The sequence below is a fragment of the Passer domesticus genome, chromosome 29 (assembly GCF_036417665.1).
Source record: "Passer domesticus isolate bPasDom1 chromosome 29, bPasDom1.hap1, whole genome shotgun sequence".
Classification (NCBI taxonomy): Eukaryota; Metazoa; Chordata; class Aves; order Passeriformes; family Passeridae; genus Passer; species Passer domesticus.
The window spans coordinates 5,091,565-5,114,784 of NC_087502.1; the positions used below are offsets into that span (position 1 = coordinate 5,091,565).

The 23,220-nt window shown below is 31.1% G+C and overlaps 1 protein-coding gene across 1 annotated transcript in view; it reads left to right on the forward strand.

Moving 5' to 3' along the window:
- Nucleotides 1-23,220, forward strand: part of LOC135287320 (maltase-glucoamylase-like) — a 102,286-nt gene that overhangs the window by 24,706 nt on the left and 54,360 nt on the right. The window contains 9 exon segments of the mRNA XM_064400662.1: nucleotides 1,435-1,599; nucleotides 5,110-5,259; nucleotides 9,440-9,554; nucleotides 9,786-9,880; nucleotides 11,844-11,998; nucleotides 13,742-13,910; nucleotides 16,416-16,512; nucleotides 17,237-17,349; nucleotides 21,579-21,704. Coding sequence (XP_064256732.1) covers nucleotides 1,435-1,599; nucleotides 5,110-5,259; nucleotides 9,440-9,554; nucleotides 9,786-9,880; nucleotides 11,844-11,998; nucleotides 13,742-13,910; nucleotides 16,416-16,512; nucleotides 17,237-17,349; nucleotides 21,579-21,704 — 1,185 coding nt within the window.

The window sequence follows — 23,220 nt, forward strand, 5'->3', positions numbered from 1 at the left end:
TGTTAATATCAATATATTACAATATATTACAATGTAATATAATATAATGTAATGTAATGTAATGTAATGTAATGTAATGTAATGTAATATAATATAATATAATGTAATATAATATAATATAATATAATATAATATAAAATAAAATATTGAGAGGATATTATGTAATGCAATGCAATATAATATAGCTTAATATGGTACGATATGATACGATATAATATAAATTTAAAAAATGTAATGTGAAATTGTATTTATGGAAATAATATTTATTAAAATATTTTTACATAGCATAAATTTATATTGTAATATTTTAATTAATACTATATTTTATTAATATTTAATAATTAATATTAATTTAAATTCTATGTATTATTTATAAATTAATATATTATATCGTTGCATCAAACTATTCTATATTATATTATATTATATTATATTATATTATATTATATTATATTACCTTATATTGTATTGTATTGTATTATATTATATTGTATTATATTATATTATATTATATTATATTATATTATATTATATTATATTATATTATATTATATTATATTATATTATATTATATCATATCATATCATATCATATCATATCATATCATATCATATCATATTATTTATTGTAATATAATATCATATCATGTGTATAATATGTTATATTACACATTATACATTACATTATTCTATACATTATATTACATTAAATCACATGGCATTACACCCCAATATATTACATTATTACAGTTAAAATAATGCACATAAATTAGATTGAAACCCACATTAACATTCAATATATTAATTAAAAATTTGCCATATTTCTGCGTTAAAAATTAATTAAAATTTTATTATATTGTATTGTAATATATTACATTATATTACATTACAATATTATATTATATTATATTATATTATATTATATTATATTATATTATATTACATTACATTACATTACATTACATTACATTACATTATATTGTATTATATTATATTATTTATTGCAATATAATATCATATCATGTGTATAATATATTATATTACACATTATACATTACATTATACATTATATTACATTAAATCACATCGCATTACATCCCAATACATTACATTATTACAGTTAAAATCATGCACATAAATTAGATTGAAACCCACATTAACATTCAATATATTAATTAAAAATTTGCCATATTTCTGCGTTAAAAATTACATTAAAATTAAACGTTGTCCCCCCACATTAACACTGAATATATTAATTAAAAATTTGCCATATTTCTGCGTTAAAAATTACATTAAAATTAAACGTTGTCCCCCCACATTAACACTGAAGATATTAATTAAAAATTTGCCATATTTCTGCGTTAAAAATTAATTAAAATTTTTTAATTAATTAAAATTTTTTAATTAATTAAAATTAATTAATTTTTCCCCCCAGAACATGCTGGAGCTGTCGGTGACCCACAACAACTTCTCCGACCCGGCGGGGCTGGAGTTCGGGGAGCTGCGCGTGCTGGGGCTGCCGCGGGCGCCGCTCGGCGTCACCGTCACCGCCGGGGACACCGGCACCGGGCACAGCCTGAGCTACGACCCCGCCACGCGGGTGGGGGGAAACACCGGGATTTGGGGGAAAAACGGGAATTGGGGGGACACGCCGGGAATTGGGGGGAAAACGGGAATTGGGGGACATGCCGGGAATTGGGGGAAAAAACGGGAATTGGGGGAAAAATGGGAATTGGGGGAAAAAACGGGAACTGGGGGGACACACCGGGAATTGGGGGGAAAACGGGAATTGGGGGGGACACACCGGGAATTGGGGGAAAACGGGAATTGGGGGGACACACCGGGAATTGGGGGAAAACGGGAATTGGGGGGACACACCGGGAATTGGGGGGACACGCCGGGAATTGGGGGGACACACCGGGAACCGGGGACACACACGGGGAACTGGGGGGACACGCCGGGAATTGGGAGGAAAAACGGGAATTGGGACACGCTGGGAACCGGGGGGACACACCGGGAACTGGGGGGACACACCAGGAACTGGGGGGACACACCGGGAACTGGGGGGACACGCCGGGAACTGGGGGAAAAATGGGAATTGGGGGGACAAAACGGGAATTGGGGGGACACGCCGGGAATTGGGGGGACACACCGGGAATTGGGGGAAAAACAGGAACTGGGGGGACACACCGGGAACTGGGGGGACACACCGGGAATTGGGGGGACACACCGGGAATTGGGGGGACACACCGGGAATTGGGGGGAAAAACTGGAATTGGGACACACCGGGAACTGGGGGGACACACCGGGAATTGGGGGGACACGCCGGGAACTGGGGGGACACACCGGGAAGCAGGGGGAAAAACAGGAATTGGGGGGACACGCCGGGAACTGGGGGAAAAATGGGAATTGGGGGAAAAACGGGAATTGGGGGGAAAAACGGGAACTGGGGGGACACACCGGGAAGTGGGGGGACACACCGGGAATTGGTGGGAAAAACGGGAATTGGGGAGGGTGGGAAATGGGGGGAAATGGGGAAATGGAAATGGGGGAATAGGGGAGCGCGGGATAGCGGGAAATTTGGGGCGGTTTGGGCGGAAAAAAGGGGAATTGGGGAGTGCGGGATGGTGGGAAGTGGGGGAAATGGAAATTGGGGAATTGGGAAATGTGAGAAATGTGATAAATGGAGAGAAATGGAAATGGGGGAATTGGGGAGTGCGGGATAGCGGGAAATGGGGAAATGGAAATGGGGGAATTGCGGAGTGCGGGATATTGGGCAATTTGGGGCGGTTTGGGGGGAAAAACCGGGAATTGGGGAGTGCGGGAAATGGGGGGAAATGGGGAAATGGAGGGAAATGGAAATGGGGGAATTTGGGATATCGGGAAATGGGGAGAAATGGAAATGGGGGAATTGGGGAGTGCGGGATGGCGGGAAATGGGGAGAAATGGAGAGAAATGAAAATCAGGGAATTGGTTATGGGTGAACTGGGAAATGCGGGAAATGGAGAGAAATGGAAATGGGGGAACTGGGAAACGTGGGAAATTTGGGAAATGGAGAGAAATGGAAACCGGGGAATTGGGGAATTTGGGATAGCGGGAAATGGAGAGAAATGGAAATTGGGGAATTGGTTATGGGGGAACTGGAGAGAAACGGAAATTGAGAAACTGGGAAATGTGGGAAATTTGGGAAATTATTGGAAATTTGGGGTTTTGGAAAACGGGAAATATGGAAATTCATAAATTTGGAGATTCGAGGTGTTGGAGAATTGGGAATTGGGAGATTGGTGAATTGGGAAATGGGGAGATTGGAGGCTGGGTTTGATGGGAATGGTGGAATCTGGGAAACTGGGGAATTGGGAAACCAGGAAATTGAAAATATGGAAATTTGGAAATTGCATTCTTGGAGAATTGGGAGATTTGGAAAGTTTGGAAATTGCAAAATTTGGAAATTGGATTTTGGGAAATTGGGATATTTGTGAATTTAGGAAATCGGGCTTTGGGATTGCAAAATTTGGAAGTTGGGCTATTGGAGAATAGGGAGATTGGGAAATTGGATTTTTGGAAACTGGGAAAATTAGAAATTTTTAATTTTTATTTAAATTACAATTATTAAATTAAGTATTAATTTAAAATATAATTTCAAAACTTTTTGTTTAAAACCAATCAATTAATTTCTTAATTTAGCTAACATATATTTATTAAACATTAATTTTTTGTTTGCAATAATTGAAAAAAATAATATAACATACCATAACATAATGATATAATATAATATAATATAATATAATATAATATAATATAATATAATATAATATAATATAATATAATATAATATAATATAATATAATATAATATAATATAATATAATATATAATGTAATATAATGTAATGTCATATATAATATAATATAATATAATATAATATAATATAATATAATATAATGTAATGTAATATAATGTAATATAATAATATAATTATAATATAATATGATATATAACATAATGTAATATAATATAATGTAATGTAATATAATATAATATAATATAATATAATAATAGAATAATAGAATAGAATAGAATAGAATGTAATATAATATAATATGATATAATATTATATAATATGATATAATATAATACAATATAATACAATATAATGTAATATAATATATTATAATATAATATAATGTAATATGATATAATTTTATAATATAATATAATATAATATAATATAATATAATATAATATAATGTAATGTAATGTAATGTAATGTAATGTAATGTAATGTAATGTAATATAATATAATATAATATAATATAATATAATATATAATGTAATATAATGTAATGTCATATATAATATAATATAATATAATATAATATAATATAATGTAATATAATGTAATATAATAATATAATTATAATATAATATGATATATAATATAATGTAATATAATATAATGTAATGTAATATAATGTAATATAATATAATATAATATAATAATAGAATAATAGAATAGAATAGAATAGAATAGAATGTAATATAATATAATATGATATAATATTATATAATATGATATAATATAATACAATATAATACAATATAATGTAATATAATATATTATAATATAATATAATGTAATATGATATAATAATATAATATAATATAATATAATGTAATATAATATAATATAATATAATATAATGTAATGTAATGTAATGTAATGTAATGTAATGTAATATAATATGATATATAATATGATATATAATATAATATAATGTAATATAATATGATATAATAGGATATAATATAATATAACATAATATAATACAATACAATTTAGTATAATATAGCATGGTATGGTATAACACAGTATAATAACGTACAATAATAACAATCATATTTAATCCTAAAAATAAATATAAATAAAATATAAATAATTTTAGAATTAATTTAATAACTATAAATAATAATTACAAAACAAGTGTAATACTTAAATTAAAAATAAATAATAAATTATTATTTAAGTAGTTATACTACTTAATTAAGTTATTAATTATATTATATATAATTTTTAATAATTTATTAATTTTTAATTACCTCTCCCTCATCAGGTGGCGCTGGTGCAGGGGCTGCGTTTGCGGCTGGGCCGGTCCCACACCCTGCACTGGACCCTGGGCACCCCGGAGAGCGAGCGCTTCGACTGCCACCCCTGGGCCGGGGCGTCCCCGCAGAGCTGCCGCAGCCTGGGCTGCCTCTGGAACGTAATTAGCGTTATTATTAATTAATTAATTATTAATAGATTCATTAATTGTGGTTAAACTGCAATGGGGATGTGTGAGCGCGAGCGCTTCGACTGCCACCCCTGGGCCGGGGCGTCCCCGCAGAGCTGCCGCAGCCTGGGCTGCCTCTGGAACGTAAATAGCGTTATTATTAATTAATTAATTATTAATAGATTCATTAATTGTGGTTAAACTGCAATGGGGATGTGTGAGCGCGAGCGCTTCGACTGCCACCCCTGGGCCGGGGCGTCCCCGCAGAGCTGCCGCAGCCTGGGCTGCCTCTGGAACGTAATTAATACTGTTAATTAATTAATTAATTATTAATAGATTAATTAATTGTGGTTAAACTGCAATGGGGATGTGTGAGCGCGAGCGCTTCGACTGCCACCCCTGGGCCGGGGCGTCCCCGCAGAGCTGCCGCAGCCTGGGCTGCCTCTGGAACGTAATTGACACTGTTAATTAATTAATTAATTATTAATAGATTTATTAATTGTGGTTAAACTGCAATGGGGATGTGTGAGCGCGAGCGCTTCGACTGCCACCCCTGGGCCGGGGCGTCCCCGCAGAGCTGCCGCAGCCTGGGCTGCCTCTGGAACGTAATTAACACTGTTAATTAATTAATTAATTATTAATAGATTTATTAATTATATAGATTTAAATAGAATATTTATAGAATAGAAATCGATTTATTAATTATTATTAAATTGCAATGGGGACGCACGAGCGCGAGCGCCTCGACTGCCACCCCTGAGACATCTGGAACGTAATTAACACTGTTAATTAATTATTAATCGATTTATTAATTATATAGATTTAAATAGAATATTTATAGAATATAAATCGATTTATTAATTATGATTAAATTGCAATGGGGATGTGTGAGCATGAGCGCTTCGGCTGCCACCCCTGAGACATCTGGAACGCAATTAACACTGTTAATTAATCAATTATTAATCAATTTATTAATTATTATTAAATTGCAATGGGGATGTGTGAGCATGAGCGCTTCAACTGCCACCCCTGAGACATCTGGAACGTAATTAACAATGTTAATTAAAGCTGCGTCTGGAACGTAATTAACGATGTTAATTAAATCAATACATCGGTTTCATATTTGTGAAATATTTAATGTTAATATTTGTAAAATGTTTTGTATTTGAGAAATTGTTTTGTAAATAATTAGTCGAGAGTGGAATAGTTATTAGTATTTAGTACTTTCAAGGAATAGTTTTTTAATTATTAGGAACATAATAATTTATTTAATTATAATTGATTTGTATTTATGTAATTTATTAATGGTATTATTTCTTAATAATATATTATATAAAAAATATAATATATAATATAATAGAATATATTATATAATATTATATAGGATTTATATTTGATATAATTATGTAATTATAATTACATAAAATATTACATTATATAATTATATAATTTTAATTACATAAATATTCTTATATATAATATAATATAATATAATATAATATAATATAATATAATATAATATAATATAATATAATATAATATAATATAATATAATATAATATAATATAATATAATATAATATTTCTATACTATGTAATTATATAATTATAACTACATAAATATATATAATCTAATATAATTATAATTTTAATTACACAAATAAATGTTATTATCTATAATAATAAATATAATAATAAATAATATTATTAATAAATGATATAATAATAATTTCAATGAATTATTTATTATTAACATATCATATTTATATAATTTAATAATTCTTCCTTAATTCAATAAATTGATTTAATTTATTACTAATTATTTATTAAATTAATAAGTTTATTTAATGGTTTTAAACAAAACTTGTTTATTTCAAAAAATTATGAATTAATTTTAAAACTATTATTTAAGTTAATCAATTACTTCAATACTTTTTAAACAAAACAATTTAATTATTTTAAATTAATAATAAAATTAAGAATTAGTAACAAGTTAATGAATTCATATTTTTAAACAGTAAATTTAACTTTTTAAAGAATTGATCCATTTTTGGCATGAAAAAATCACATTTTTTGGGATAAAAAAATTACTCTTGGGATTAACATAGGACTTCTTTTGGGATTAAAAAAGACTTTTTGTGATGACGTTTTTGGGATAAAAAAGTACATTTTTTATCTAAAAATTTTTTTGAGTTAAAAAATCACTTTTTAGGAAAAATATTGGCATAAAAAATGATATTTTTGGAATAAAAAATTACTTTTTTGGAATTAAAAACCAGATCTTTTTGGGACAAAACCAAGATATTTTTTTAAAAAATGAAATTACTTTTTTAAGATTAAAGAAAAAAGACTTTTTGTGATTACATTTTTGGGATAAGAAATTACATTTTTGGCACAAATTATTACCAAAAATGCCCTAAATTCCAGATTTTCCCATAATTCCCAGGAAAGCACCTCTGATCTCTAACAGCACCAAATTTGGGGCAAAATCACTCATGAACCAATTTTTTATTTAAAAAATGAATTTTTGGAATAAAAATTGAATTTCTGAGATGAAAAAATGACATTTTTTGTAACAAAAACTGACATTTTGGGGATTAAAAATATAACTTTTTCAGATTAAAAAATTACTTTTTTGCAATGAAAAGTCAACATTTTTTTATTATAAAAAGTGGCCATTTTTGGAGGATTAAAAATAAGACATTTTGGGGATTACAAAATGACTTTTTGGGAACAAAAAAAAATATTTTTGTGATTAAAAAATGACCTTTTTGATTAAAAAAATTACTTTCTGTGATGACTTTTTTGGGATGAAAAATGACATTTTTTGGATGTAAAAATGGCATTTGGGGATTAAAAAAAGACAATTTTTGTCACAAATTATTTCCAAAAATGCATGAAATTTTGGATTTTCCCATAATTCCCAGGAAAGCACCTCTGATCTGTAACAGCACCAAATTTGGGGGAAAATCACTCCTGAACACATTTTCCATTTTAAAAAATAAATTTGGGGATAAAAATTGATTTTTTAAAATTAAAAAGTCATTTTTGGGATTAAAAACAAGACATTTTTGCGATAACATTTTTGGGATAAGAAATTACTTTTTTTATTAAAAAAAGAAATTTTTTTTAGTTAAAAAATGACATTTTAGGGGAAAAAATTGCCATAAAAATGAAATTGTTGGGATAAAAAATTACTTTTTTGGAATTAAAAAAAAAAAATGGGTTTAAATAAAGATCTTTTGGGAATTAAAAAATGACTTTTTGGTGATTAAAAAATGACGTTTTGGTGATTAAAAAAACTACTAATTGGGAAAAAAATATATTTTTGGAGAAAAAAATTACATTTTTAGGGTAAAAAAAATTCCTTTTTGCCGCGACGTTTTTGGGATAAGAAATTACTCATTTTATTAAAAAAATAAAATTTTTTTAGTTAAAAAATGACATTTTAGGGGAAAAAATTGCCATAAAATTTATATTTTTGGGATAAAAAATTACTTTTTTGGAATTAAAAAAAATACATTTTTGAGATTAAAAAAGATCTTCTGGGGAGTAAAAAATGACTTTTGTGTGATTAAAAAATGACTTTTTGGTGATTAAAAAAAATTACTAATCAGGAAAAAAATATATTTTTGGAAAAAAAATTATATTTTTAGGAAAAAAAAAATTACTTTTTGCCACGACGTTTTTGGGATAAGAAATTACTCTTTTTATTAAAAAAAGAAAAATTTTTTAGTTAAAAAATGATATTTTAGGGGGAAAAAATTGCCATAAAAATAATATTGTTGGGATAAAGAAGTTACTTTTTTGGAATTAAAAAAAATACATTTTTGAGATTAAAAAAGATCTTTTGGGGATTAAAAATGACTTTTTGGTGATTAAAAAATGGCTATTTGGTGATTAAAAAGATTACGAATTGGGAAAAAAATATATTTTTGGAGAAAAAAAATACATTTTTAGGATAAAAAAATGACTTTTTGCCACGACGTTTTTGGGATAAGAAATTACTCTTTTTATTAAAAAAAGAAAATTTTTTTAGTTAAAAAAATTATATTTTAGGGGGAAAAATTGCCATAAAAATGATATGGTCGGGATAAAAAATATTGGGAATGAGAATTACATTTTTGGCACGAATTTTTCCCAAAAATTCCGGAATTTCCCGTGATTCCCAGGAGACCACGTCGGCGGAGGGCGTGCCCTACTGCCACTACGAGGGCTCCGAGAACGGCTACGCCGCCTCCAACATCCGCTACACCGACACCGGCGCCAGCGCCGCCGTCACCCTGAGCCCCGCCCACCGCCGGCAAAGCCCCGCCCACAGCAAGACAGGATCTGAACAGAGCAGCACTGGCTCCGCCCACAGCAGTTCAGGATCTGAACAGAGCGGCAAAAGCTCCGCCCACAGCAGCACAGGCTCCGCCCACGGCAGCACAAGCTCCACCCACAATGTCACAGGCTCCGCCCACAGCAGCACAGGCTCCGCCCACAATGGCACAGGCTCCGCCCACAGCGACGCAGGCTCCGCCCAGCGCGGCCCCGCCCGGGCCATGGCGGCCATCGAGCAGCTGCGGTTGGAGGTCACCTACCACAGCGACCACCTGCTGCAGTTCAAGGTTCGTTTGGCTGCTAATTAGCTCATTAATTACTCATTAGTAATTAAATTCTCATTTTTAAGAATAATTTTTGAGTTATAACTTGTTAATTAGTATTGTCATATACCAATTAGTAATATATAATCTTTATAGAACCAGAAATTATAATTTTCATTAATTGATTATTTATTTCTTAATTAATAATTATTACTCATTAGAATTTTTAAATTACAATTTATTAATTAGCATGGTAACATATTAATTATTAATATAATGTTTATATAACGTTTACTTGTCATTATTATTAATTAATTAATTATTAATTAGAAGCTTGGGGGTGAGGGGTAGTTTGGTGGTTGGAATTTTATTTTGGTTTTTTTTGTTATTTGTGGTGCAATTTGTTCTGGTTCTGCTTTTCCAACGTAAAAAAATGTTGGTATTTTGAATTATTTAAATTTCGGTATTTTTAATTTAAATGTTGGCATTTTTAATTGTTTACATTTTGGTATTTTTAATTTAAATGTTGGCATTTTAAATTATTTAAATTTTGGTATTTTTAATTTAAATGTTGGCATTTTGAATTATTTAAATTTTGGTATTTTTAATTTAAATGTTGATCTTTTTAATTGTTGAAGTGTTGGTATTTTTAATTGAAGTGTTAGTATTTTAACTTAAATGTTGGCATTTTGAATTGTTTAAACTTCGGTATTTTTATTTTAAATTTTGGCATTTTTGAATTTAAATTTTGATAGGTTTAATTTAATTTTTTTGAAATTTAGTTTAGGGCATTATTTTAAATTTTAAATTTTGATAATTTTGAATTGAAATTCTGGTGGGTTTAATTTAAATTTTTTTAAATTTAGTTTAGGGTTTTATTTTAAATTTTAAATTTTGGTCATTTTGAATTTAAATTTTGGTGGGTTTAATTTAATTTTTTTTAAATTTAGTTTAGGGTTTTGTTTTTAATTTTAAATTTTAAATTTTGATCATTTTGAATTTAAATTTTGATGAGTTTAATTTCATTTTTTAAAAATTTAGTTTAAGGTTTTATTTTAAATTTTAAATTTTAAATTTTCATAATTTTGAATTTAAATTTTGGTGGGTTTAATTTAATTTTTTTTAGTTTAATTTAGGGTTTTATTTTAAATTTTAACTTTTAACTTTTAAATTTTGTTGATTTTTAATTTAAATTTTAGTGGGTTTAATTTAATTTTTTTTCATTTAGTTTAGTGTTTTATTTTAAATTTTAAATTTTGGCATTTTTGAAATTAAATTTTGATGGGTTTAATTTAATTTTTTTTAAATTTATTTTCGGGTTTTATCTTAAATGTTAAACTATAAAATTTGGTCATTTTGAATTTAAATTTTGGTTGTTTTAATTTAATTTTTTTAAAATTTGGTTAAGGGTTTTATTTTAAATTTTAAATTTTGGTCATTTTGACTTTAAATTTTGATGAGATTGATTTAAATTTTTTTAAATTTAGTTTAGGGTTTTATTTTTAATTTTAAATTTTAAATTTTGGTCATTTTGAATTTAAATTTTGTTGAGTTTAATTTCATTTTTAAAAAAAATTTGTTTACGGTTTTATTTGAAATTTTAAATTTTGGTAATTTTGAATTTAAATTTTGATGGGTTTAATTTAATTTTTTTAAAATTTAGTTTATTTGAATTTAAATTTTGGTGGGTTTAATTTAATTTTTTTTTACTTTAGTTTAGGGTTTTATCTTAAATTTTAAATTTTAAATTTTGGTCATTTTGAATTTAAATTTAATTTAAATTTTAATTTATTTAATTAAATTTAATTTCATTTAATTTAATTTTTTTAATTTAGTTTATTTATTTATTTTAATTAATGAATCCAATATTTTTTTTCCTTATTTAAATTGAATGTAACCTGTCAATACATGAACCAGTTGATGGGTTGAAGGCATTAATTAATTGAAGTTGGGTTTGGAGTGGTGACCTTTGTTGTTCTCCCGGCAGATTTCGGCCGCGGCCGCTCGCCGGTACGAGGTGCCGGTGCCGCTGGCGCTGCCGGCCGCGCCCCGCGCCACGCCCCGCAGCCGCCTCTACGACGTGGAGATCCAGGATTGGCCCTTCGGGCTCCGCGTGCGGCGCCGCAGCTCCGGCGCTGTCCTGTCAGTCCCGCCGCCGCCTCCCGTCGTTCATCTTCCAGATCTTTTTAATTTCATTTTAATTTAATTTAATTTCATTTTAATTTAATTATTATTTAATTTTATTTCATTTTAATTTAATTTTAATTTTAGTTTAATTTTTATTTAATTTTTATTTCATTTTAATTTACTTTTAATTTAATTTTAATTTAATTTAATTTAATTTTTATTTAATTTTTATTTAATTTTAGTTTCATTTTAATTTCATTTTAATTATTGCATAAATAAATAAAAATAATAAAATAATAAAAATATAAATAAAATTTAAAATTTTATTTATTAAATTTAAAATTTAAATAAAATAAAATAATAAATAAAAATTGCATTTTTATTTAATTTTTATTTAATTTTAATTTCATTGTAATTTAATTTTAATTTAATTTTGATTTAATTTAATTTAATTTTTATTTAATTTTAATTTCATTTTAATTTCATTTTAATTTAATTTAATTTATTTTTTATTTAATTTAATTTTAATTTCATTGTAATTTCATTTTAATTTAATTTTGATTTAATTTAATTTAATTTTTATTTAATTTTAATTTCATTTTAATTTCATTTTAATTTAATTTAATTTATTTTTAATGTAATTTAATTTTAATTTTATTTTAATTTATTTTAATTTAATTTTAATTTAATTTTAATTTCATTTTCATTTAATTTTCATTTAATTTTAATTTCATTTTAATTTCATTTTAATTTAATTATTATTTAATTTTAATTTCATTTAAATTTAATTTTAATTTCGTTTTAATTTCATTTTAATTTCATTTTAATTTTATTTTAGTTTCATTTTAATTTAATTTAATTTATTTTTAATTTAATTTTAATTTAATTTTAATTTCATTTTAATTTCATTTTAGTTTAATTTTTATTTCATTTTAATTTAATTTTCATTTAATTTTAATTTCATTATTATTTAATCTAATTTATTTTTAATTTATTTTTAATTTAATTTAATTTTAATTTCATTGTAATTTAATTTTAATTTTATTTTAATTTAATTTTAATTTCATTTTAATTTCATTTTAATTTCATTTTAGTTTAATTTTTATTTCATTTTAATTTAATTTTCATTTAATTTTAATTCATTTTAATTTCATTTTAATTCATTTTAATTTAAATTTCATTTTAGTTTAATTTGGCTTGGGTTTTTTAGTTGAAATATTTAAAAATTATTTTTTAAATTATTTAAATTTTTCTTCATATTTTTAATTACATTTTCGTTTAGTTTTGTTTATTGAAATTTTAATTATTTTTTCTTGTTTTCTTTATCTAAATTTTTTTAATTTAATTTTAATTTTTTTCCTGTACCTTTATTTCATTTTTTCTTTATTTACATTTTCCCTTTCTCTTAACCTCCTCCATATTTTCACCATTTTCACTTTTGCCCTCTTTTACCCAATTTTCTTTTATTTTTAACCCAATTTCACCCATTTTTGCCTGATTTTACCCATTTTTGCCCATTTTCCCTGAATTTCACACAATTTTTGCCCAATTTTGCCCTATTTTTTACCCCATTTTAGCCACTTTGACCCAATTATTTCCCAATTTTTCCCCAATTTTTGCCCAATTTTGCCCTATTTTTTTACCCAATTTTAGCCACTTTGACCCAATTTTTCCCCAATTTTACCCAGTTTTTACCTAAATTTTACCCGATTTTTTTCCAATTTTACCAAATTTTGCCCTTTTCGCCCCAATTCCCAGCTGGGACTCGCAGCTGCCGACGTTCACCTTCAGCGATCAGTTCCTGCAGATCTCCACGCGCCTCCCGTCCCCGTTCGTCTACGGCTTCGGCGAGACGGAGCACGGAACGTTCCGGCACGACCTCAACTGGCACACCTGGGGCATGTTCACCCGCGACCAGCCGCCCGGCGTGAGCCCAGACTGGGGTTTTGGGGGAAAATGGGGGGAAATCGGGAAAATTTTGCCATCATAGCTCAAGCCAAGCCTAGCCAACTCAACCCAGCCCGTCCAAGTCAACCCAACCCAACCCAACCCAATGGAACCCATCGCATCCTAACCCAACTCAACCCAACCCATCCAACTCAACCCAACCCAACCCAACCCAACCCAATGGAACCCATCGCATCCTAACCCAACTCAACCCAACCCAACCCAACCCAACCCAATGGAACCCATCGCACCCTAACCCAACTCAACCCAACCCAACCCAACTCAACTCAACCCAACCCAACTCAACCCAACCCAACTCAACCCAAGACAACAGAACCCATCCCAAGCCAAACCAAGCCATGGAAAGCCAAGCCAAGCCAACCCAACCCAACCCAACTCAACCCAACCCAACCCAACTCAACCCAACCCATCCAAATCAAACCAATCCAATCCAACCCAAGTTATCCCAGCTCATCACAACTCAACTCATCCCAACCCTTGCCAGTCCAACCCAACCAAACCAATTCAAACCCATCCCAACCCAACCCAACCCAACCCAATGGAACCCATCGCATCCTAACCCAACTCAACTCAACCCAACCCAACACAACCCAAGCAAACAGAACCCATCCCAAGCCAAACCAAGCCATGGACAGCAAACTCATCCCCAACCCAACCCAACTCAACTCATCCCAACTCAACTCATCCCAACCCAACCCAACCCAACCCAATGCAACCCAACCCAACCCAATGCAACCCAACCCAACCCAATGCAACCCAACCCAACCCAACCCAACCCAACTCATCCCAACTCAACCCAACCCAACCCAACACAACCCAAGCAAACAGAACCCATCCCAAGCCAAACCAAGCCATGGACAGCCAACTCATCCCAACCCAACCCAACCCAACCCAATGGAACCCATCGCATCCTAACCCAACTCATCCCAACCCAACCCGACCCAACCCAACCCAATGCAACCAACCCATCCCATCCCATCTTATCCTATTCCAACCAACCCAACCCATCCCATTCCACTCCAATTCAATCCAATCCAACTCAGTCTAATCCAACCCAACCCATCTGAACCCATCCCATCCAACCCAACCCAACTCAATCCACTCCAATCCATCCTGTCCCGTCCCATTCCAACTCAACTCAATCGAAACCATCCCAACCCAACCCAACCCAACCCAATGGAATCCATCGCATCCTAACCCAACTCAACTCAACTCAACCCAACCCAACTCAACCCAAGCCAACCCAATGGAATCCATCGCATCCTAACCCAACTCAACTCAACTCAACCCAACCCAACTCAACCCAAGCCAACCCAACTCATCCCAAGCCAAACCAAGCCAACCCAACCCAACCCAATGGAACCCATCGCATCCTAACCCAACTCAACCCAACCCAACTCAATGGAACCCATCGCATCCCAACCGAATCCATTCAAACCCATCCCATTCCCACTCAACCCAACTCATTCCATCCCATTCCAATTCAACCCAATCCAACTCAATCTAATCCAACCCATCCCATTTGAACCCATCCCATCCAATCCAACCCAACCCAACTCAATCCAATCCAATCCATCCCATCCAAACCCAACTCAGTCCAACCCAATGGAACCCATCGTATCCTAACCCAACTCAACTCAACCCAACCAAACCTATCCCACCCAACCAACCCATCCCATCCCATCCCCTTCCAATTCAATCCAATCCAACTCAATCTCATCCAACCCAACCCATTTGAACCCATCCCATCCAATCCAATCCAACCCAACTCAATCCAATCCATCCCAACCCAACCCAACCCAACCCAATGGAACCCATCCCAACCCAACCCAACCCAACCCAATGGAACCCATCCCAACCCAACTCAACCCAACCCAACCCATCTGAACCCAACCCAACTCAACTCTACTCAACCCAACCCTTTCAAACCATCCCAAGCCAAGCCAACTCAACTCAACTCAACACAACTCAACTCAACCCAACTGATCCCATCCCAACCCAACCCAATTTATCCCCTTCCAATCCAACCCAACCCTTTCAAACCATCCCAAGCCAAGCCAACTCAACTCAACACAACTCAACTCAACACAACTCAACCCATCCCAACAGAACTCAACCCAACCCAACCCAATTCATCCCTTCCCAATCCAATCCAATCCAACTCAACTCATCCCAACCCATCCCATCCCATCCCAACCCAACTCAACCAAATCCAACCCATCTGAACCCAACCCAACTCAACTCTACTCAACCCAACCCAAGACATTTAAACCCATCCCATCCAACCCAACCCAACCCAACTCAACCCAACTCAACCCAACCCAACCCAACCCAACCCAACTCAGTCCAACCCAACACATCACCCAACACTTTCTGACCAATAACCTATTGATAATTGCTACAAAAACCAATAATCCGTCGATCAATAGCGCCAATTTTCCCTCACCTTCCGTTTCCGGCCTAGTACAAGCTCAACTCCTACGGCTTCCAACCCTTCTACATGGCGCTGGAAGAGGACGGCAAGGCGCACGGCGTCCTCCTGCTCAACAGCAACGCCATGGGTAAAACGCGCCGATTCCACCAAAATTTGGGGAAATCTGGGGAAATTTGGGGAAATTTGCAGAAATTTGGGGGAATTTGGGGGCAATTTGGGGGAATTTTTGGGGAAATTTGGGGAAATTTGCAGATATTTGGGAAAATTTGGGGAAATTTTGAGAAATTTGGGGAATTTTGGGGAAATTTGGGGAAATCTGCGGAAATTTGGAGAAATTTGGGGAAATCTGGGGAAATTTGGGGGAAATCTGGGGAAATTTGGGGGAAATCTGGAGAAATTTGGGGAAATTTGGAGAAATCTGGAGAAATTTAGGGGAAATTTGCAGAAATTTGGGGGAAATTTGGGGGAATTTGCTGGAATTGGGGGAAATTTGGGGAAATTTGCAGAAATTTGGGGGAAATCTGGGGAAACTTGGGGGAAATTTGTGGAAATCTGGGGAAATTTGGGGGAAATTTGTGGAAATCTGGGGAAATCTGGGGAAATTTGGGGGAAGTTGGGGGAAATTTGCAGAAATTTGGGGGAAATTTGGGGAAATTTGGGGGAATTTGCTGGAATTGGGGGAAATTTGGGGAAATCTGGGGAAATTTGGGGTAATTTGGAGAAATTCGGGGGAAATTTGCGGAAATTTGGGGAAATTTGGGGGAAATTTGGAGAAAATTGGGGGAAATCTGGGGAATTTTCCGACTCCAGCTTGGCTGGGCGTCATCTTCTCGAATTTCCCCCGTTTGCAGACGTCACGTTCCAGCCGACGCCGGCGCTCACCTACCGCACCACCGGCGGCATCCTGGACTTCTACCTGGTGCTGGGCCCCACGCCCGAGGAGGTGGTGCAGGAGTACACCGGGGTGAGCGGGTTCGGGGATTTTTTGGGGGATTTTGGGGGATTTTTTGGGGATTTTTTGGGATTTTTTGGGGATTTTTTGGGATTTTTTGGGATTTTTTTGGGATTTTTTTGGGATTTTTTGGGATTTTTTTTGTGTGCGTTTTGGGGGAATTTTTTTGCTTTCTTTGCAAATTGTTTGGGATTTTGAGGGCTTTTGGCCAGGATTTTTGGGGATTTTTTTGAGTTTTTGGGGTTTTTGGGGGTTTTTTGGGATTTTTTGGGATTTTTTGGGATTTTTGGGGGGATTTTTTTTTTTTTTGTGAATTTTTAGGGATTTTTTTCAAATTTTCTTGGCTGCATTTTTGGGATTATTTTGGATTTTTTAGAGTGAATTTTTTGGGGATTTTTTTTTGGTTGAATTTTTGAAGATTTTTTTGGGTGATTTGGGGAAATTTTTGGGGAATTTCGTGAGTGTTTCAGGGGATTTTTTTGGGATTTTTTGGGATTTTTGGAGTGTTTTGGGGGATTTTTATTTGTGAATTTTTTGGGATTTTTTAAAATTTTCATGGCTGCATTTTTGGGATTCTTTTTGATTTTTTCGAGTGAATTTTTGGGGATTTTTTTTTGGTTGAATATTTAAGGATTTTTTTGGGTGTTTTGGGGAAATATTTGGGGGAATTTCTTGAGTGTTTCAGGGGATTTTTTGGGGATTTTTTGGGATTTTTTGGAGTGTTTTGGGGGATTTTTTTTTTGTGAATTTTTGGGGATTTTTTCAAATTTTCTTGGCTGCATTTTTGGGATTCTTTTGGAATTTTTAGAGTGAATTTTTCGGGGATTTTTTTTTTGGTTGCATTTTTGAAGATTTTTTGGGGTGATTTGGGAAAATATTTTGGGGAATTTCTTGAGTGTTTCAGGGGATTTTTTGGGGATTTTGGGGATTTTTTGGGATTTTTGGAGTGTTTTGGGGGATTTTTTTTTTTGTGAATTTTTTGGGATTTTTTAAAATTTTCATGGCTGCATTTTTGAGATTCTTTTTGGTTTTTTAGAGTGAATTTTTGGGGATTTTTTGTTTGGTTGAATATTTAAGGATTTTTTTGGCTGTTTTGGGGAAATATTTGGGGGAATTTCTTAAGTGTTTCAGGGGATTTTTTGGGATTTTTTGGAGTGTTTTGGGATTTTTTGGAGTGTTTTGGGGGATTTTTTTTTTGTGAATTTTTTGGGGATTTTTTCTAATTTTCTTGGCTGCATTTTTGGGATTCTTTTTGATTTTTTAGAGTGAATTTTTGGGGGAATTTTTTTTTTGGGTGAATTTTTGAAGATTTTTTGGGGTGATTTGGGGAAATTTTTGGGGAATTTCTTGAGTGTTTCAGGGGATTTTTTGGGATTTTTTGGGATTTTTTTTGATTTTTGGAGTGTTTTGGGGGATTTTTATTTGTGAATTTTTTTGATTTTTTAACATTTTCTTGGCTGCATTTTTGGGATTCTTTTTGGTTTTTTAGAGTGAATTTTTGGGGATTTTTTGGGGTGATTTGGGGAAATATTTGGGGAATTTTTTGAGTGTTTCAGGGGATTTTTGGGGATTTTTTGTGGGATTTGGGGAGTTTTTTTAGGTTTTTTGAGGGGATTTTGGGTGGAATTGGGGGATTTGAGGGAGGTTTGGGGGGATTTGAGGGAAAATTGGGGATTTTTTGGGGTGATTTAGTGGGAATTTTTTGGCATTTTTAGAGGTTTTGGGGGATTTTTTTTGGAAATTTTTGGGGTGATTTAGGGAAAAATTTTGGAATTTTTTGTGATTTGGGGAGGGAATTTTTTTGTGTGTGTTTTGGGGCAATTTTTTGCCTTTTTTGCAAATTGTTTGGGATTTTGAGGGCTTTTGGGCAGGATTTTTGGGGATTTTTTTGAGGTTTTGGGATTTTTTGGGGAAGTTTTTGGGATTTTTTGGGTGATTTGGAGGGAAAGTTTTGAGGTTTTTGGGGAGATTTGGGGGGATTTTGGAGGGATTGGAGGGGATGTTGAGGCATTTTGGGGATTTTTTATGTTTTGGGGGATATTTGATTTTTTGGGAGATTTTTTGGGGGTTTTGGGTGATTTGGTAGAATTTTTTTGGGTGTTTTGGGAGAATTTTGGGGATTTTTAGCGGGATTTGGGGGATTTTTTTGGGAGGAATTTTTAGGTGTTTAAGGGAATTTTTTGGGTGATTTGTGGGGATTTTTTAGATGTATTTTTGTGGATTTTTGGGCAGATATTTTGGAAGTTTTGGGGGATTCTTTTGATAAATTTTTGGGGATTTCTTTTGATTCTTGTCATGTTTTGAGGGAATTTTGAGGGGAATGGTTTTGGATTTTTTAGGGGGGATTTGGGGGATATTTTTGGGGATTTTTTGAGCGTTTTAGGGGAATTTTTGGGGTGATTTGAGGAAATTTCGGGGATTTTTTTGAGAGGATTTTTTGTCTGATTGTTTTGGGATTTTTTCTTTAATTTTCACTTTTTTTGGTCTATTTTCCCCAATTCCATTTATTTCTCCCCCGTTGCAGCTGATTGGCTGCCTGGTTCTGCTGCCCTACTGGGCCCTGGGCTTCCAACTCTGCCATTGTGGCTACCAAAATGATGCCTTTTATTTTATTTTATTTTATTTTATTTTATTTTATTTTATTTTATTTTATTTTATTTTATTTTATTTTATTTTATTTTATTTTTTATTATTATTTTATTGTAATATTTTTATTTTATTTTATTTTATATTTCATTTTGTTTTATTTTATTTTAATATTTTATTTTATTTTGTGTTACTTTATCTTTATTTTTTTATTTTTTATTTTATTTTTTATTTTTTATTTTATTTTATTTTATTTTATTATTATTTTATTGTAATATTTTTATATTATTTTAGTTTATTTTATTTTTTAAATTTTTTATTATTATTTTATTGTAATATTTTTATTTTATTTTATTTTATTTTATATTTTATTTTGTTTTATGTTATTTTAATATTTTATTTTATTTTATTTTATTTTGTGTTATTTTATTTTTATTTTTTATTTTTTATTTTATTTTATATTTTATTTTATTTTATTATTTTATTTTAATATTTTTATTTTATTTTATTTTATTTTATTTTATTTTATTTTATTTTATTTTATTTTATTTTATTTTATTTTTGTGGGGTTTTTATTGTTTATGACAGTGTAATTTTATATTTCCTTTTTTGGTTTGTTTTTTGGTTTTTGGTGGCTTTTTTTTGGATTTTCTCTTCATTCTTTGAGGCACCATAATTTGATTTTTCCTTTCAATTTTTTGCTTTTTTGGGGGTTTCTTTGGGGTTTTTTTCGTTTATGAGAGTGTAATTTTACATTTCCTTTCTTGATTTGTTTTTTGGGTTTTAGTGGCTTTTGTTTGGGTTTATTCTCTATTGCTTGAGGAACCATAATTTGATTTTTCCTTTTAATTTTTTGCTGTTTTTGTGGGAATTTTTGGGTTTATTCACGGTTTTATTTGTATTTTTTCCCTTTTTTCCCCCGTTTCAGCTGGGGCCGCCCGATGCTGCCGCCCTACTGGGCCCTGGGCTTCCAACTCTGCCATTGTGGCTACCAAAATGGCGCCATTTTATTTTATTTATTTTATTTTATTTTATTTTATTTTATTTTATTTTATTTTATTTTATTTTATTTTATTTATTTTATTTTATTTTATTGTATTTTATTTTATATTTTATTTTATTTATTTTATTTTATTGTATTGTACTTTATATTTTATTTTATTTCATTTTATTTTATTTTTAATATTTTTATTTTATTTTAATATTTTTATTTTATTTTATTTTATTTTATTTTACTTTATTTTATTTTATTTTATTGTATTGTATTGTATTGTATTTTTCTTTATTTTATTTTATTTTATTTTATTTTATTTTATTTTATTTTATTTTATTTTATTTTATTTTATTATTTTATCGTAATTTTTATTTTATTTTATTTTATTTCATTTCTTTTTTTTAATTTTTTTATTTTATTTGTATTTATTTTTAGGGGGGTTTTGGGTTTTTTTTGTTTATGAGAGCGTAATTTTATATTTCCTTTTTTTGTTTATATTTTGGGTTTTGGTGGCTTTTGTTTGGGTTTTCTCCTCGTGGTTTGAGGCACCGTAATTTGATTTTTCCTTTAATTTTTTTGCTTTTTTGGGGGTTTCTTTTGGGTTTATTCATGGGTTTGGTTATTTTTTTTTCTTATTTTTCCCTTTTTTCCCCCGTTTCAGCTGGTGGGCCGCCCGATGCTGCCGCCCTACTGGGCCCTGGGCTTCCAGCTGTGCCGCTACGGCTACCGGGACGACGCCGAGATCGAGGAGCTGGTGCAGGACATGAGCCAGGCCCAGATCCCCCTGGTGAGCCGCGGCCTCGGAAACAGGAATAAAATATTGCCCCGTTTTTAATTTATTTTTCCCCATTATTTTCCCATTTTTAATTTATTTTTCCCCATTATTTTCCCATTTTAATTTATTTTTCCCCATTATTTTCCCATTTTTAATTTATTTTTCCCCATTATTTTCCCTTTTTTAATTTATTTTTCCCCATTATTTTCCCGTTTTAATTTATTTTTCCCCATTTTTTTCCCGTTTTAATTTTCCCTTTTTCCCATTTTTAATTTATTTTTCCCCATTATTTTCCCATTTTTAATTTATTTTTCCCCATTATTTTCCCCATTTTTAATTTTCCCTTTTTCCCATTTTTAATTTTCCCTTTTTCCCATTTTTAATTTATTTTTCCCCATTATTTTCCCCATTTTTAATTTTCCCTTTTTCCCATTTTTAATTTATTTTTCCCCATTATTTTCCCTTTTTATATTTATTTTTCCCCATTATTTTCCCATTTTTAATTTATTTTTCCCCATTATTTTCCCTTTTTTACTTTATTTTTCCCCATTATTTTCCCCATTTTTCATTTCCCCTTTTTCCCATTTTTAATTTATTTTTCCCCATTATTTTCCCATTTTTCATTTATTTTTCCCCACTATTTTCCCCATTTTTAATTTTCCCTTTTTCCCATTTTTAATTTATTTTTCCCCATTATTTTCCCCATTTTTAATTTTCCCTTTTCCCCATTTTTAATTTATTTTTCCCCATTATTTTCCCATTTTTAATTTATTTTTTCCCATTATTTTCCCCATTTCTAATTTTCCCTTTTTCCCAATTTTATTTTTCCCCATTATTTTCCCCATTTTTAATTTCCCCTTTTTCCCATTTTTAATTTATTTTTCCCCATTATTTTCCCGTTTTAATTTTCCCTTTTTCCCATTTTGAAATTATTCTCCCCCATTATTTTCCCCATTTTTAATTTCCCAATTTTTCCTATTATTTTCACCATTATTTTTCCCCTTTTTAATTTTCCCCATTTCTAATTTTCCCATTATCTTTCCCCATTATTCTTCCTATTTTTAATTTCCCCATTTTCCCCGTTATTTTCCCCATTTGTACTTTTCCCATTTTCCCCGTTATTTCCCCCATTTCTAATTTTCCCATTTTCCCCATTTTTAATTTTTCCATTTTCCCCGGTATATTCCCCATTTTTAATTAATTTTTCCCCCTTATTTTCTGCATTTTTAATTTCTCCATTTTCCCTATTATTTTCCCCATTATTTTTCCCATTTATAATTTTCCCTTTTTTCCCATTTTTATTTTTTATATTATTTCCCCATTATTTTCCCATTTTTAATTTATTTTTCCCATTATTTTTCCCATATTAAATTTATTTTTCCCCATTATTTTCCCCATTTATAATTTCCCCATTATTTTCCCCATTTTTACTTTTCCCATTTTCCCCGTTATTTTCTCCATTTCTAATTTCCCCATTTCCCCCATTTTTAATTTTCCCATTTTCCCCATTATTTTCCCCATTTATAAT